This window comes from Pungitius pungitius, chromosome 12, assembly GCF_949316345.1.
Source record: "Pungitius pungitius chromosome 12, fPunPun2.1, whole genome shotgun sequence".
Lineage (NCBI taxonomy): Eukaryota > Metazoa > Chordata > Actinopteri > Perciformes > Gasterosteidae > Pungitius > Pungitius pungitius.
The window spans coordinates 85,464-101,051 of NC_084911.1; the positions used below are offsets into that span (position 1 = coordinate 85,464).

Consider the following 15,588-nt stretch of genomic DNA (forward strand, 5'->3'; position numbering starts at 1 on the left):
ACACAAAAAGTGAATACAGGGATATTCACACAGACAATACAATACATTATTTGCTTTTTAACATCAAATCATGTGTATGTGTTGAAACTCTAAATACAAGTATGAGTCAAAAAATTTGCATGATATGTCTCCTTTTAAAGGATGTTGTCCCTTCCTGTCTTATGAAAATTGTGTTGTATTAAATCAAATTGCAGTATATCATGCGTATCATTTGTGTGTAGGTTCTGGGTGATTCAGGAGAAATGGACACTCTCAAAGCTAGCATGGAGGAGAAGTTTATGGCCAATAATCCCTCCAAGGTTTGATTGTTATTTTATACAGTTAAAACTGATGTCATATGGATATTGCTTTATTTATCAAAGTATACTGGTCACAGAGAAGCATTGTTACCAACAGGTGTCATATGAACCAATCAGCAGCACTCTACGGAGAAAACAGGAAGAGGTGGCAGCGATGGTGATCCAGAGAACGTACAGGAAACACCTATTAAAGCGAACCGTCAAATTGGCCTCGTACAAATACCGAGAGAAGACGCATGGGAGGCGAGACATGTTGTCGCCGACTGAGACTGAAGGACTTCTCTTTAAACGTATCAGTCAGCTGTACGCGGACAGTGAGGACACAGAGGAGCCCGGATCAGGGGTTTCAGGTGAGGGTCCTCTCACCCGGGTGGAGCTTCAGAGTGAGTATCTCCTCCATGCTTCTCCTACCCTCTATACGTCCAACTTTTTGCCGGATGACAACCTGAGGGAGTCCATCGTCTGATGTTTGACATCTTTCTCCTTATTGCCCTTTGTATGACCTCACCGGTCGGAGGAGCAGTAGACTTATATCTCTTTGTCAGACGGTTGTCAGATCCTGACCTTTATGGCTTTTCACACTCAAGTTTCACAATCACTGTGTTTTCATTTTGCAAACTTTACAGATCAACTTGAGTTTATAAGTAACAGTAATTATGGTGTTGGGAAGTGGTGTGTTGGTAGTGTAGTGTTGCTGCATTTCATAAATATCTTTGAGGTGGCGTCGCTGTTTTCTGAATCAAGCTTTTCAGCATTTTAACAATTTCTAAATCACAATTTCAGCAGAACATCCTGCTGCAGTTTGAATTAAAACTGGGAGGAATCACCAAGTGAGGCTCCCGAGACACACAGACACGAAGACAGAAGCACTTATGCAATTAAATAACTGGTGCCTACAATGTCAGGAAATACAAACCTATTTTTACTTGGATGGGCAAAGGTAAATTATAAAGTTACCATCATCTGTTCAAATGTAATCTTTTCAAATATTTTTTATGGGAAACTTGAATGAATGCACTTTAACCTATGAGAAAGGATATTATGATTACAATCTTTTTTCTTTGATGCACTGTTAACAGATCGATACTGTAAATACATTGTATCACATCGATACGATTGGTGTCGGATATTTTGTATCAGATTGAAGAAGACAAGTGACATAAATCCTGGGTGTGCGGAAGAAAGCAAGAATATACAAACCGGGCAGTAGCTATATTACTGTACATACAGATAATATTTTAAAACGAATTCTAAGGTCCTTATGGAACAGATTGATGTTTCTAATTTTGACAAGAATGGAGGGTTTTAACACTGCATTAGATTATTTTCTCTAAACCATGACATTAATATGAGGATCAGTGAGCTGTCAGCACATTGCAGCACATCTGCATTGATGAGCTTTATTGTGGCTGGTAGCTATGACTAATTAATACCAGAGTATATTTGGAGTCTTTCATAATTCAGCTGTAAGATAACATGATGTCCGTAATGAAATAGAAATAAATAGAGTGCATGAAAGATGTTCTGGGATGTACATGTGAAAAGTTGATATAATAAAAATTTAACAACAATATAGCCTTCTTTTCAAAACTGAAGCAGCTGTTTTCTTTCTTTCTTGATTATTTCATGTATTTCTGTATTTGTGGTGTATCAGTGTTTATTCAATTATTTATTTGATTTTTTATCTGTGCAGTAAACCAAAAACCAAACTAAATGTGATTGGTAGATTAGTGTCATGTCATAGGGTTAGCCCTTGTGAGAAAAGTATCTTAAACTGGTTTGTGATTAAGTACCTATTACTAACTAGAAAATGGAAAAATCATGAAGATTACAGAATTCATCAACACAAGCCGTAAGTACAGACAGAGGACTTAATTCAGTTGAAAAGGGACATGGGGGAAAAGGGAAGTGTTCCTTCTCCCTTACAGGACCAGGAAGATCTGACAAAGCTCTGTGGTGTGAGTCTTAATACACATCACAGAGGTTTATGTTGTCCAATTAGAAGACACTACTGCACTTCCCTGCACAAGCTTTTGGTCAACAAACTCTTTGTCTACATGATGTTTATTTAACATTAGCTTTTAGTCTATATAATATTTGTTAACAAGCTGTTAACAAGCATAAGATAAACTTGTTCATTCTTGTTGTGTCCCCTCTCCAGTTTCACAAGGATCTGTGCTGAACTCTGTGGTTGTATCATTTTCACAGAGTGTTGAATAAAGTCAGTTTCCATGTGATGTAACTCCTCTTTGCTAAATGTCTGACCTCAGCTCAGTGGCACTTGTGAATAAATTCAGATCTTTGAGCACAAAAACATCCAACATCTGACTTTGTTTTCTACAGGAAAAAAGGTTTTTAAATGTTTACAAAAGCAATGCCATTCCTTTAAATCTTCTGAAATAGAAAACATCAATTAGAATTATGACCGTTTAAAGAACTGTCACAAACCCTTAGGTTGGGGCCTGGGACTGGTCTTCTGCCTGTTCCCAAAGTCCAAACTAAACAACTACTTTGCCATAATGATCTTTACTGTTTGCTGGTGATTCCCACTAATTTCTACTGGTCTCTACTGTACTTTAATGGCCTCCACTGTACTGTACTCTGCTGATATTTTCCTGTGTCGACTGTAAAGCCCTCTGAGGCATATTTCTAATTTGTGATTTTGGTCTGATCAAAATAAAATGAATTGAAAAAAAAATACTTGAGCTCTACTGGTCTCCCTAACCTCTACTGAACTGTAATGATCTCTACTGCATTCTAATGCACTTCGTTGTACTTTATTTAACTGTATTGATTTATTGTCCATCTCTCCTACTGAAGGGATTGGTTGGATATGGTTGGTAATAAAGCGTTCTTGTATTTCTCATTTCCAGTGTTCCAATCAATCAAAGCTCTTTAAGTCTAAATGTTGTCATTCGTCTGTTCATCCTCATTCACTCACTACCATAACTAATCATTCAAACTCTGAAAGCTGCCATAATTATTCATACGCTGATAACTTTTTCACTGATCCACATCTCTCCCTGTACCTCAGAGATTTCTCTCAGTAGCAACTGCTGATTAATTTATCACCAGTTAAATATTATATTGAATTAATATTGAAAAATGCTTTTTACTTGTAGCTCTACATCTTTAAGGTAAACAAAAATCAATTCAACGTCACCAGCCAGTCTTTCATGTTTAACCAATACTATTGTTAGGGTGTAAATGTTAAATAGAGGTCAATGCAAAAACATTCAAAACACACACAGTGATGTTTGTTCGCTTCATGTTTCTGATGATGAATAAAATCATCAAGTTGTCTTCTATAAAACCACCAAACTCTGAGCTGAAAACATCAGAACACAGAGAACAACTGACCTCTGATCAGATAAAGCAGAAGCTGAACCAGAACTGATCCAAGACCAGCCATGAATAGAGGTAAGGCCCCAGGATCAGTGGGTTAGAGAGTTTTAAAGAAAGATAGGACTCATTTACTTTATTACTTTATTATAGTGTCTCCATCACTCCCCTCTTACCTATCTGTCTCCCTCACTCTTCTCTTACGCCTCTTAAATGTCTGTTTCCATGACTCGTCTCTTACCTCTCTGGATACTTTACCTGGCTGATTCCTTCAATTGTCTCTAACCCATCTGTTTCTCAGTCGTCCTCTTGCTGTCGGTGGTGTTTCTGGGTGTGTCAACTCAGCCAATCCCAGATGGCCGTCTGTTTTCCATCGCTGTGGGCAGAGTTCAACACCTCCACCTGCTCGCCCAAAGACTCTTCTCAGACTTTGTAAGTCAGCAGCTGCTCAAACAGCAGAGACAGAAACATTAACCATGAACGTGTGTACTACAATGTGTATTTGTGTTTGTTAGGAGAGTTCTCTGCAATCAGAAGAGCAACGTCAACTCAACAAAATCTTTCTCCAAGATTTCTGCAACTCTGATTACATCAACACCCCCATCGACAAGCACGAGACCCAACGTAGCTCGGTGAGAGTCCAACCCTTACCACACTCTACTACCATTACGATACTAAGCTGCACTATACTTCAATATACTATACTATACAATACTATATAATACAATACTAAACTAAGCAATGCTGCATGATACTATACTACAAAATACCATACTGCATGATACTATGCTACATTAGACTACACTATACTACACCACGCAATACTATACTGCATGATGCTGTACTACACGATACTATACTAAGCAATACTATACTGCATGATACTATACTACACAATACTGCAATATACTGCACAATACTATACTACATGATTATACAGAATACTATGCTATACAAATACTATACTTATAATACATATACATAGTATATCATATACTATTGTATATCTATGCTATATAAATGTACAATATGATACAGTATTACACGATACTGCGCTATACTACACTTTACTGACCTGTACTACACAATATTATACTACAAGAAATGAAACAATACTATTCTACACTGTGCTGTACTACACGATAATGCATGTTAATACACTATACTACAGAATACTACAAAATGTGTTTGTAATGGGTTAAAGCTGTTATTGATCTCCTATCATCTGATTAGTTCTATGTGTTGAAGCTGTTATTGGTCTTCTATTTTCTGATTGGTTCTAGGTGTTGAAGCTATTATCCATCTCCTATCGATTGGTTGAGTCCTGGGAGTTTCCCAGCCGTTCCCTGTCTGGTGGTTCTGCTCCCAGAATCCAGATTTCCCCCAAACTGTCGGAGCTGAAGACGGGAATCCTCCTTTTGATCAAGGTGAAAAGATAAATCACAATTTGAAAACTAATCCAATCGAATCAACCAGCGTGCTAACCACCTGACCTTTCAGGCCAATCAGGACGAAGCAGATCTCTTCCCTGACAGCTCCTCCCTACAGCTCGCACCTTATGGAAACTACTATCAAAGTCTGGGGGCCGACGAGTCGCTGAGAAGAACATACGAACTTCTTGCCTGTTTTAAGAAAGACATGCACAAGGTGAGTAAGACGGCCGGTCTGGTGTAATGATCATGGTTAAGATGTCATGATGATGTAATGAAGAGGATGTTTGCATTTCCAGGTGGAGACCTACCTGACTGTGGCTAAATGTCGACTCTCTCCAGAAGCCAACTGCACTCTGTAGTCTGCCTCTCGACTGTGCGCACATGCCCTCATGTGAATGATGTAATCCTGTGTTTTTTAAGCTCATCCTCCCCTTCATTATATCCCTCTGCTGACTAGCGTTAGCATTAGCATCAGTGTTAGTTCAGTGTTTGGTGATGCAGATTGTGTCTCTGCGCTGATGATGTTTTCTGATCTTATTATGTTGACACTGTCATAACATTCATAATGTGAAATAAAGTGTGTTGTGTTGCATTCAGATGCGTATTGATGACTCACTGTGCTAAAGTTCAAGGTCTCTTCAGGTCTATGTGGTGGTTTTTTCTCCTGAGGGTCCTCCTTGGTAGCTCTTCACATTAATGTCCCTGTAGTAAGGATTAAATAATAGGTAAAAGGCCTTTTAAGCTACTTATTAAAATTGTCATGTTTTAGTACAGGGCAGCATAGTGGTGTTGCCTCAAAGAAGGTCTTGGGTTTGACTCCACCCAGTGGCGTTTCTGTTTGGAGTCTGCATGTATCCCAGTGTCTGGGGAGAACAAAGAGAGAAGAGGAGGGGACCAGGTCGGAACCCTGAGGAACTCCAGTAGTAAGACCACAAGGTTCTGACACAGATCCTCTCCAGTTACCCGGTAGGTGCGGCGATCAAGGTAGAACAAGAGAAGAGAGAGAGCAGAGCAGGGGCGGATGGTGTATAGGGGAAATTTGGGCAACGCCCCACCAACTGGGTTCAACAAATTCTATCACAGCAAAAGTAGTTTTCAGTGTTCTATACATATTATCTGTCATTGTCCAATCAGATTTGTTAGATTCAGGTCACGTTTCAAATGGTCGCGCGCGCCCCGCGAGTCCCGCCTCTCTCGGGGCGAATTCATTGACGTGGAAAATTGCCCAAGCATTCTCCCGTTGACTCTCATGTTAAAACTTTTCAAGAGCCCCCATTTATGTTACGAACCCCTCGATAAATGGGGGCTCGTCCAGGATACGTGTCCGGGTAGTAGCTAAGGAATTCGAGTGATCTAATTTGATTCAGGTGATCCACGTTCTCTGGTTAGACAGAGTAAGCCAGCAGGGCTGTGCTTAGGACATTACATTACATTACATGTCATTTAGCTGACGCTTTTATCCAAAGCGACGTACAATAAGTGCATTTCCACATAGAGATACAAAATCAGAAGAACAATTCAGTTTCAAAACAAAGTCCTGATGTCATCGGAGAGCTCATTCCACCATCTGGGAGGCAGGACAACAAAGAGTCTTTTCTCTCAGTGAGGGAGGAACAAGCAGCTTGGCAGATGCAGATCGGAGTGTGCGGGTTGGGATGTAGGGTTTCACCATGTCCTGGATGTAGACTGGTCCCGATCCATTCACAGCATGGTACGTCAGTACCAATGTTTTGAACTGGATGCGGGCAGCCACTGGTAACCAATGAAGAGAACGGAGAAGTGGTGTGGTGTGGGAGTATTTCGGAAGGTTGAAGACCAGTCGAGCTGCTGCCTTCTGGATGAGCTGCAGTGGTCGTATGGCGGTACCTGGGAGACCTGCCAGCAGAGAGTTACAGTAGTCAAGGCGGGAGATGACAAGAGCATGAATCAGTACCTGTGCCGCCTTCTGAGTGAGAAGGGGTCGTATTCTCCTGATGTTGTAGAGCGTGTATCTACAGGATCGCGGCGTCGCTGCGATGTTGGCAGTCAGGGAGAGTTGGGAGTCAAGTGTCACGCCGAGGTTCCTGGCATTCTGAGTGGGCGTTAACACGGAGTCGCCAAAGTTAACAGTCAGGTTCTGAGTGGGAGAGTTTTTTCCAGGGAAGAAAAGTAGTTCGGTCTTGTCGGGGTTGATCTTCAGGTGATGAGCGGACATCCACTGGGAGATGTCAGTCAGACATGCAGAGATCCGTGCCGCCACCTGAGTAATAGAAGTGTGTTTTTGTGACATGAAGAATATATTCATACCGGGTCTCAGACGATTATGGCGCAGTGTCGGATACTGGATTCGGGCCAGTCTATTTGGCCCGATCGTGGGGCGTCATTCATACCCAGTCTCAGACAAGCCGGCAACCGGGCACAGGTCCGACACGTTTCTTTTCTAGCGCCCTGTTTGGGCAGATGCTGGCCCGAGTTATTTCCGATGATGGCTGTTGAGTTGAGCTGCAGGCCGAGCCACTCTCTGGCTGAGAGGCTGGTTTAGGTGTGTCTCCCAGGCTGGAGGCGGAGAATTGAATGCACCAGGTGGAGATGATCTGGAGATCAGGGTGGGTTGGAGCCACTCACTCACAGGATGGTGAAGAGCGAGCAGTGTGAGAAAGGAACATTGAAGAGCTTGGAAAGAGTAGACTGCAGGACTAAAGCTTGCAAAGAACGAAGGAGCCGGTGAGCTTTGAGTATGGCATCAAATGCAAGATAACATTTTATATAAAATGTGTGTTTTAAAAAGTATTCAAGCTAAAAGTAATTGGATAAAATTGATTTGTGTGTAATGAGTTAAGATCTGCTAAAGTTTGTAAGGTTAAAAATTAGTAAGTTGGTAGCTTTTGCCAGCAGGGAGAAAAAAAAGAAAGAAAAAATGTTTATATTTACGCAATTTCCTTTCCGTTGCTCGCATAGTGGCTGTCACGGCACACAATGATTCCGACAGCCACGGAGCCGGTCGTGTTGTAAGAGAGGAGAGTCGAGAGAGGAGGACAAAGTTGAGAGGAGAGTCTTTGCGGCAGCTTTCGGATATAAGAGGGATAATGAGTCAGTTAAGGGGGGGGTGATAGAACAGAGGAGGCCAGAGGGGAGGGAGAGAGTGAGCGAATGTTGCAACCAACAGGTACAGAGTCAGTTGATGAGGCTGGGTCGTTCGTTATAGAGAGTGGAGGAGTGTAGGACATGAAAAAGTGGTCCAGGACTCTGAAGCGGGCTTGAAAGATTGTTGCTGACCCTTTTCACCCTGGACGCAAAACACTACTGCAAGGACAGAGAGACAAATAATTGTCTTGGCACCTGGTATAATAATAATACTTTATTGTATGTGGTGCTTTTACCCAATGCACCTTACAAATGGCAAAGAGGAACAGAACAATACAATGCCTTTCACATTGTTTGGCAAAACGGAAACTACTAGCCTGGCTTGGCACACAGATTGGAAGCAAGGAGAAACTGCTAGTGCAGCTTAAAGTAAGGTTTGCTAATATAGCCTCTTCAGAACGTTTGATTCACAGCTGAGTTGTTTTATTTTAGTCCGTCTCTGGAGAAGCTTTGTGTGTCACCTGAACACCCAGCTGGCAGAGCTGTGATTTGCTGTCCATTTAGCAAAGCTTTCAAAGGTTCACAAAACGCAAAGCAAACTTTTGGTGGAGCTTATTTACAGACTAGGTCAACAAAATTCTGATAATTGACAATGATGGATGCGCAACACATTAGGCGGTCACACAAATATTGTATATTCTTGGTTTGTGCGAATAAATATTATATTTCAGCTTGACGTTATATACTGTAGTCGTCGGTAGTACCTCTGTATTCTACGATACTGTCTTTAAAACCATCTCAATGTATAAATGTTATGTTATGCATGTAAACCACAGACTTTTTACAAGTTGGTTTAAATAATGTGGTTGTTTCTGCATTCTTTTTATTTGTTTATTATTAATCTCTTCATCTAGGTTAATTCACTAGATACAGAGTGCTATGTGAGCCCCTGTGGATGATGTATTGAACCCAGACAGTCCAACGCTGACTAGCCCAGACCAACTGTCTGGGTTAGTCAGCGTTGTCAGAGGCTCCTCTTAGAAGCATATAGCGTCAGTGACAGATTTAGCACCAATCCTCACTAATAAAATCCCTATAATCATGATGTCCTGATGCTGTCTGATGTAAGATGGAGGTCATGAGGAAAAAAGGAAACATTTTTCTTTCTTTTGTCAGGCAGTTCCTTTGGTAACAGGGTGGGTGTCTGAAAGCACAGGGTCATCCAATCACAGGCCTTGTTTGGTGAGGGAGGCAGACACCTGTGAGGATGAGGAGGTTCTTCATTAATGTGTGGGTTTGTCCATTTCTTTTGTTGTAAACCGGTAAATAGCTCACCTCGTCGGCCAGGGGCGGAGCTTCAGCGGCGTGAGGGCTTTGGGGGCCTGAAGCATTGCCGGGCTGGACGATGATGTCAGCGCCGTGGTCGGTCCGAGCTTTGGCGCCCTCTCTGAAGTTCAGTTTCTGACTCTCAATCTGTGGACATGCCATCAATACGAATTCACAGAGTAAAGTCGGACATTAAGTCTGTAGAAATGTTACCATATTAACGAATATCTGTATGATACACGGATGAGATAAACTTGATATAAGAAAAAAGTAAAACACATAAATTAGTGGGGAATTAGTGTCAGCAGGCTTTTTAGCATGCAATTGGTGTTTCGATGGCATGTTGTTGGCATGCTGTTAACAGGCTTTAACCATGTTGTTGAATTGTAAGCATGTTGCTAGCATGTACCTTCTTTTTCCCTCCTCCTGGCACATGAGTGATGTTCTCCAAAGAACCCACTTTAGACTGAACAGTTTTAAAATTGACCTTCTCTGATTTAATCTCCACCTTCCCTCCTCCTGACACAACACACAGGAGTACATATACAGAAAATACAGTATATATGAATATAAAACACACAGAACTGGGTCAGAACCAGTTAAATAATCTATTATTTAGGTATATATCATGACAAAAAACATGAACAATTTATAGCATTTGATTCCTGGCTACAATAATCAGCAATTCAAATGAAAATACTCCAAACAGAACTTTATCCATGGTAATATTAGTAAAATAAAAATACTATGCAACTGGTGATATAGGTTTTATTTCTCTCAGACAAAGCTATGTTTGTATAAATTCTATATATTGATGTGTCATATAGATATAGATATGTGTATCAAATAATATATAGCTATTTGTATATATATAAATGGATGTGTGAGTGTGTAGATGTTTTACCTGGTTTGTAGTAGAGGTTGTCTTTGGAGCCGCACTTTGAAGCAACGCTAGTAAGATTCAACTTCTTATGAGGGATCTGAATCTACAGACACAGACAGACAGACAGACGTAACCCTAAACTGTTAAGACACATGTGTTTCTTTATGTATTTTGTGTGTTACCTTGCCCCCCCCAGGAGTGTGTTTGAGGTTCTCTGTGGATCCAATCTTTGACTTTACGTGACTGATGTCCGGCATGGGGTGAGACGGGAGCGGGGGCGCCCGGCCTCGGGCAGAGACAGGAGACTTGGGGTGGGTTCGGACCACCGCCACCTACAGGACCCCCAAACCAGTTTACTTCTAGTACCTAGTACAACTCAACGTATCATGTATCAGAGCTCCTTGGTAGTCTTAATACGCTTAATTACTAGTCCCACCTAGTACAACTTAACTTCAAATAACAGAACTAACTTGTTATACCCCAAAAAAGACTATTCTCGCGCAGCGGTCTTGAAGGTGTGGCAGATAGACCCGAAAAAATAAACTGCCGACAGTGCGGTCCATCACTAACATATAGATAGGTGGTCAGAGAGACATGTTGTCAGATAGACAGGTTCTCACAGAGACAAGTCGTGGGACACAGAGTTGGATGTACCTTCCTGACGTCTCTGTTTGGAGTAGTGGATCGACTGGCAGGGGAACAGGTTCCTGTACTGCTGCCTCCGTCTACTGACTCTGACAGACAAACAGATAGACAGGTGGACAAACAAGCGGGCAGACAGACATGTAGGGAGACAGACAGGTTTAGTTGTTCAGACTGGTTGAAGCAGTGTTACTGGATGAAGGGTGAGGTGTTGTACCTGTACTCTTGGTTGACATTAACCTGGCTGCACTGGTTATTCCTGCTGACTTGGACTGAAAAACAAAGGGGAAGAAGGGGAAAGTGTATTGGGTTCTATATAGTGTATAGAGTAGAGAGGGTGCACTGGGAACCAAATGGTCGGTGGTTCGAACCCTGCCTGCTCCATGTCAGATATCGAAGTGTCCTTGAGCAAGACAACCAACCCTCAACCACTCCCTGGGAGCCCCCAAGGCAGCCCACTGCTCCCACTGTGTGGGAGTGGGATGGGTAAAATGCAGAAAACAATTTCCTGTATGTGTAAAATAATACAAAGGTTCCATCTCTGGTAATGTGTAGAGTTGCATGTAGGGCTCCATGTAGTGTTAAATGTACACTGGAAAAAAATTCTCATTTTACAGGAAGCAACTTATTTTACAGTAGTTTTTTCTGTTTTTTAAATGATAATCACTTACAAATGATGAATGTAAAATAACAATTATATATCTAGCTCATTATATAAATGCATTTAAATGCGTTCTGTGTCAATAAAAGGTAAATCATATTAATAATGTTTACACCAAACATAATACATTTTTTAAGAGGAAAAAGGTGTTTTTCCACACCCAATCAGTGATGTAACAGTGAGTAAAAGCACATACGTGCCAATGAATCTGACACAAGTAAATTAAGTGAAGGCAAAGCCAGGAAGACATTGTGTTATAATAGTCCAGGCAGAACGTAGAAGCAATAATTATATGTCTTAAGTCCTTTAGAGTAGCAACACAGGGTGACCATGGTGCAGTCAGGGTCCTCTGGTAACCGTATGTATGTATATATATCAGAGATGCTCACGAGTCCCAAAGCCCGAGTCCGAGTCGAGTCTGAAGTCTTTCGAGGACGAGTCTCAAGTCGAGTCTGAAGTCACCGTGTGTGCGACTCGAGTGCGACTCAAACTCGAGTCCCCCATCTCTGATATATATATGTATATTATTTATGTCTATTTCTAATCATTCACTGTTTGTTATACAGTTTCTCCCTATTTATTTATTATTATGTTATTTATGTAATATTCTATTTATTTAACATTTATCCAGCCTTTTTCTCAGTCTTCTTTCTTCAGTCTTTTCCAGGCTTTTTCTCCCTCTCCCTTCTACTTTGCCAATCAGACGAGATTCCTTTTTCAGCAGGTTTGAAGAAGTGTGCTGGTGTACACCGGATGAGCCTATTGGTACAATTTCACACTTTTATAGCACTTATGCTTTAATCCAGTGTCCCTTATCCTTTGCATGACATTTTATTTCATCGCCATTCAAGCACATATTTTTTAATTTTTGATACTTTGTATTGTATTTCATGCTTATATCTGTATTTTAATTGTTTATCTCTGTATATTTTTGTCTTAATATATATTTTATATGTACATATTTATAGATAGCTATACCCAATATATTGACATATATTTTGCCTTTACTTCCCCGACCCACTCCCCATCATGTCTTCTCTCCCCCTGGCCAGCTGGTGCCTGATCAGCTGTCCTGCTGCTTTTTAGCTTTTTGTTTTATTATTTCGTTTCGAATCATTTTAGGTTTTAGTGCCAGTTCCCCTCGTGGCTCTCATCAGAAAACCTAACCCATAATATAACAATTCTCAGTATATAGTATTTGTCAACATATACTTCATTACATAAATAAAGCTCTGTCATCATCATGTTTTTACCTTCACAGCTTCTTGGCCAGGTTTCTTCACAGCTGAATGAGAAGATAGATATAAAGATGAAGATAAAGACGGTTTCATATTAATCTGATTAACATTCATTTAATAATGCGTTTGAGTTGGAGATCGAACAAAAATAGATGTCAAAGGTCATGGAGACTCAAAGGTCAGGACAGGAACGAGATGCAAAATGAAAGAGAAAAGGAGAAGGAAGGAGGTGGACATCCGTGATATGGAGGAGGTTTGAGGGGGAGGAAGGTTCTTTTCCACGCTTCCTCAGTGAAGAGGAGGAGGAAACCGTGAGGAAGAGATGATGTAGGGGAGGACACAATGAGAAGAAGACGGTAATAAGAAGACAATGAAGAAGAGGGGATGGTGAGGATGAGACCATGAAGAGGAGATGATGAAGAGAAAGAGACAGGGAGGAGAAGCCGGGTAAGAGGAGACAATGAAGAGGAGATGGTGAGGACGAACATGGTCTCCATAAAGAGGAAACGGAGGAGGAGACAATGAAGATGAGACGTTGAAGAGGAAATCATGAAAGAGGAAGAGAGACAGAGGAAGAGACAATGAGGAGGACACTGTGAAAAGAATGAGGAGGCGATTTCAAATTAATAACGGATACATAACTTGATCAATATGTTGACCGGATTCCTACCACCCATCATGCACTGCTCTTCAAAGGAGGAACCGTCTCGTAGTGGGGGCGAGTCACCCTCCATCATCACTTCTGCAGGTGAAGAAGAGGAAGGAGAGGAGATGGAGTAGGAGAGGAGGGAAGGAGGGGAGAAGACATGGAGGAGGGGAGGAGAAAAGGGAGGAGAGGAGGGGTAGAGAAGAAGGAGGCAAAGAGGAGGAGGAGAGGTAGAAAGGCAGGGAGAAGAAAAGGAAGATAGGGGACAGCAAGGGAGGCAGATTCAGTGAGCTTGCTCGATAACACAAGAAATCTTTCATGATGATGATACAGCAAAAAACACAATCAAGTTCCTATAAACAGCGATCAGTCATCTGCTCCGAAGCACGCCGTTCCCCTTCTCGCCCCCCGGTTTGATCTAAAGCCACATTAGCCTGCAAGCTAAGAGCTACGTGAGCACGTGTCGCTGCTTCAGCCTCCGCGGAGCAGTGAGGAGACAGAGGGACAGATGAAGGACAGACAGGCGAGGGACAGACAAGAGGACCAGTTCTTGTCCTACCTGCTGGCTGCACACCGTCCATCTGCTGTTTCACCCTGCTGTGCGGTGGGTGGGAGGGGCACTCTGCTGTTGCATGCTGGGAGAGAGGCTGTTGCCATGGTAACCTGCTGCTCCTTTTGACCATACATAGCCAGGCCCATGCTGGAGGAACCATTAAGGGAGAAACTAAATAGTTTTACTAACTTTGTGCTACTTTATTTTTTAACTAATTATAAGATGTTTTAATACTCTGACGTATAAAGAAATAATACTGTTGGATATTCATTTCTCCAAACATTAAAAATCCCTAAGGTCGCCGATTGATGTTTCTTTTCCCCTCCTCCCTCTACGTCACTCCTTCTTCCTCTTCTTCCTCCCTCCTTCATTCACTTATTATTATCATCTTCTCACTTATATCTTATTTACACTTATCTAACAACTTATTCAAAGTTGGGAATTAAATCAAAATTGAATCAATATCTTTCATGTTCGTCACAAACTGTCACCACAGTTCGTTTTAATTTATACATTAGATTTTAATCACTGGCTATAGAAGGTCACATGGAAACGTTCAATATCTTTTTGTAAAATCAATTGAGCATTTACAAAGTTCATAAATAATGCCTTTTGTATTGATTTAGTATTGCTACTGTGGTTACCATGGTAACCTTTACAAGGCCCTAAACTCGCTCCTTTACCGTAAGGAATTATTATTAGCTACCTCAGCAGAATGCAAATGTCAATTACAACAATTAGTATGAATAGGTATATTTACAGTGCAAATATGCAAATAATGGGAAGTGCAAATATTAAAAGTATAAAACCATGTTGTCAACACATTTCAGATTTTGGATTTTATAGTTTCCTCCGAATGTTTCATCATTTTATAACCAGAAAATAATTTCAGAAAGTTATGGATTGTAACTTATTACAAAATCAAATGTAACTGAGCTCCAACAGTAATGTCAGGGGTCAGAGGGTGGAGGACTGTCTGATGCTGTGGGACATTCGCACCGCCCGCCTACAGAATGGGTGACGGTCCCACGCACCTGAACAGAGGTTCTGTTTAGCCTATCATATCACCTTCAATAAAAAGAATAGCATGGAGGTATATCTATGGACGGATACGGAGAGACACGCAGAAAGATATCACATGAACATCGACATCCTGAACCTGTGGAGATAACAACCCTTACCCAACATCCAGAAGAAGTTGATCACATGGAAATAATAAAAACAAGCAACCAACTGGCACCACACCGGAGGACTGTCTTTATTTTTGTGTCTTCCTTCTGCATTTTGAAGCTCTTCTTCTGTTCAGGAGTGTATTGTGTGATATATTATATACTATAAGGTAGAATATGATAACATATGTTACTTTGCCTAATATTTTAGTATATCACATTATAGTATTTATTAATGAAGTTGCACATTGAGTCAAAGTGACAGTGTGATGTCAAAGTTATTGATCAATGTATAAGTTGTCTGTCCCACTGTAGCTACACCGAGACAAACTT

General features: G+C 41.1%; 3 protein-coding genes across 6 annotated transcripts in view; 2 read left to right on the forward strand and 1 right to left on the reverse strand.

The window, feature by feature from the left end:
- scn4ab (sodium channel, voltage-gated, type IV, alpha, b) overlaps positions 1 to 3,511 on the forward strand; it is a 39,403-nt gene extending 35,892 nt beyond the window's left edge. For 3 of the 4 annotated variants that reach the window (XM_062565895.1, XM_062565897.1, XM_062565896.1), the window contains exons 30-31: positions 222 to 299; positions 397 to 3,511. In XM_062565895.1, the coding sequence (XP_062421879.1) occupies positions 222 to 299; positions 397 to 765 (447 nt within the window). In that variant the 3' untranslated portion in view covers positions 766 to 3,511. The remainder of the gene's footprint in view (positions 1 to 221; positions 300 to 396) is intronic. The other variant, XM_062565898.1, reaches the window with a different exon arrangement.
- A 110-nt stretch (positions 3,512 to 3,621) lies between these two features.
- Positions 3,622 to 5,670, forward strand: gh1 (growth hormone 1). Its single transcript, XM_037476341.2, has 6 exons — positions 3,622 to 3,719; positions 3,943 to 4,073; positions 4,157 to 4,273; positions 4,925 to 5,068; positions 5,142 to 5,288; positions 5,371 to 5,670. The coding sequence occupies exons 1-6, from the start codon at positions 3,710 to 3,712 to the stop codon at positions 5,431 to 5,433; spliced, it is 612 nt and encodes a 203-aa protein (XP_037332238.1). The 5' UTR covers positions 3,622 to 3,709; the 3' UTR covers positions 5,434 to 5,670.
- A 2,721-nt stretch (positions 5,671 to 8,391) lies between these two features.
- maptb (microtubule-associated protein tau b) lies at positions 8,392 to 14,216 on the reverse strand. The gene is made up of 10 exons (XM_037475598.2): positions 14,093 to 14,216; positions 13,558 to 13,629; positions 12,903 to 12,934; positions 11,206 to 11,260; positions 11,001 to 11,080; positions 10,529 to 10,678; positions 10,368 to 10,449; positions 9,873 to 9,982; positions 9,473 to 9,610; positions 8,392 to 9,396 (listed from the first exon to the last, which is right to left on the reverse strand). Exons 1-10 carry the CDS (start codon positions 14,214 to 14,216, stop codon positions 9,364 to 9,366), a joined length of 876 nt encoding a protein of 291 aa, XP_037331495.1. The 3' UTR covers positions 8,392 to 9,363.
- Between the last annotated feature and the right edge of the window lie 1,372 nt (positions 14,217 to 15,588).

Excerpts from the sequence above, each read along its gene's own strand:
- maptb (XM_037475598.2), bottom strand. The coding sequence starts at position 14,216 with ATGGTCAAAAGGAGCAGCAGGTTACCATGGCAACAGCCTCTCTCCCAG. Across the intron at positions 12,935-13,557 it reads AGAGCAGTGCATGATGGGTG|CTGTGAAGAAACCTGGCCAA; the intron begins GTAGGAATCCGG and ends CTTCTCATTCAG. Across the intron at positions 10,679-11,000 it reads CAAACAGAGACGTCAGGAAG|GTGGCGGTGGTCCGAACCCA; the intron begins GTACATCCAACT and ends GGGGTCCTGTAG.
- gh1 (XM_037476341.2), top strand. Across the intron at positions 5,069-5,141 it reads GAATCCTCCTTTTGATCAAG|GCCAATCAGGACGAAGCAGA; the intron begins GTGAAAAGATAA and ends CTGACCTTTCAG. Across the intron at positions 5,289-5,370 it reads TTAAGAAAGACATGCACAAG|GTGGAGACCTACCTGACTGT; the intron begins GTGAGTAAGACG and ends TTGCATTTCCAG.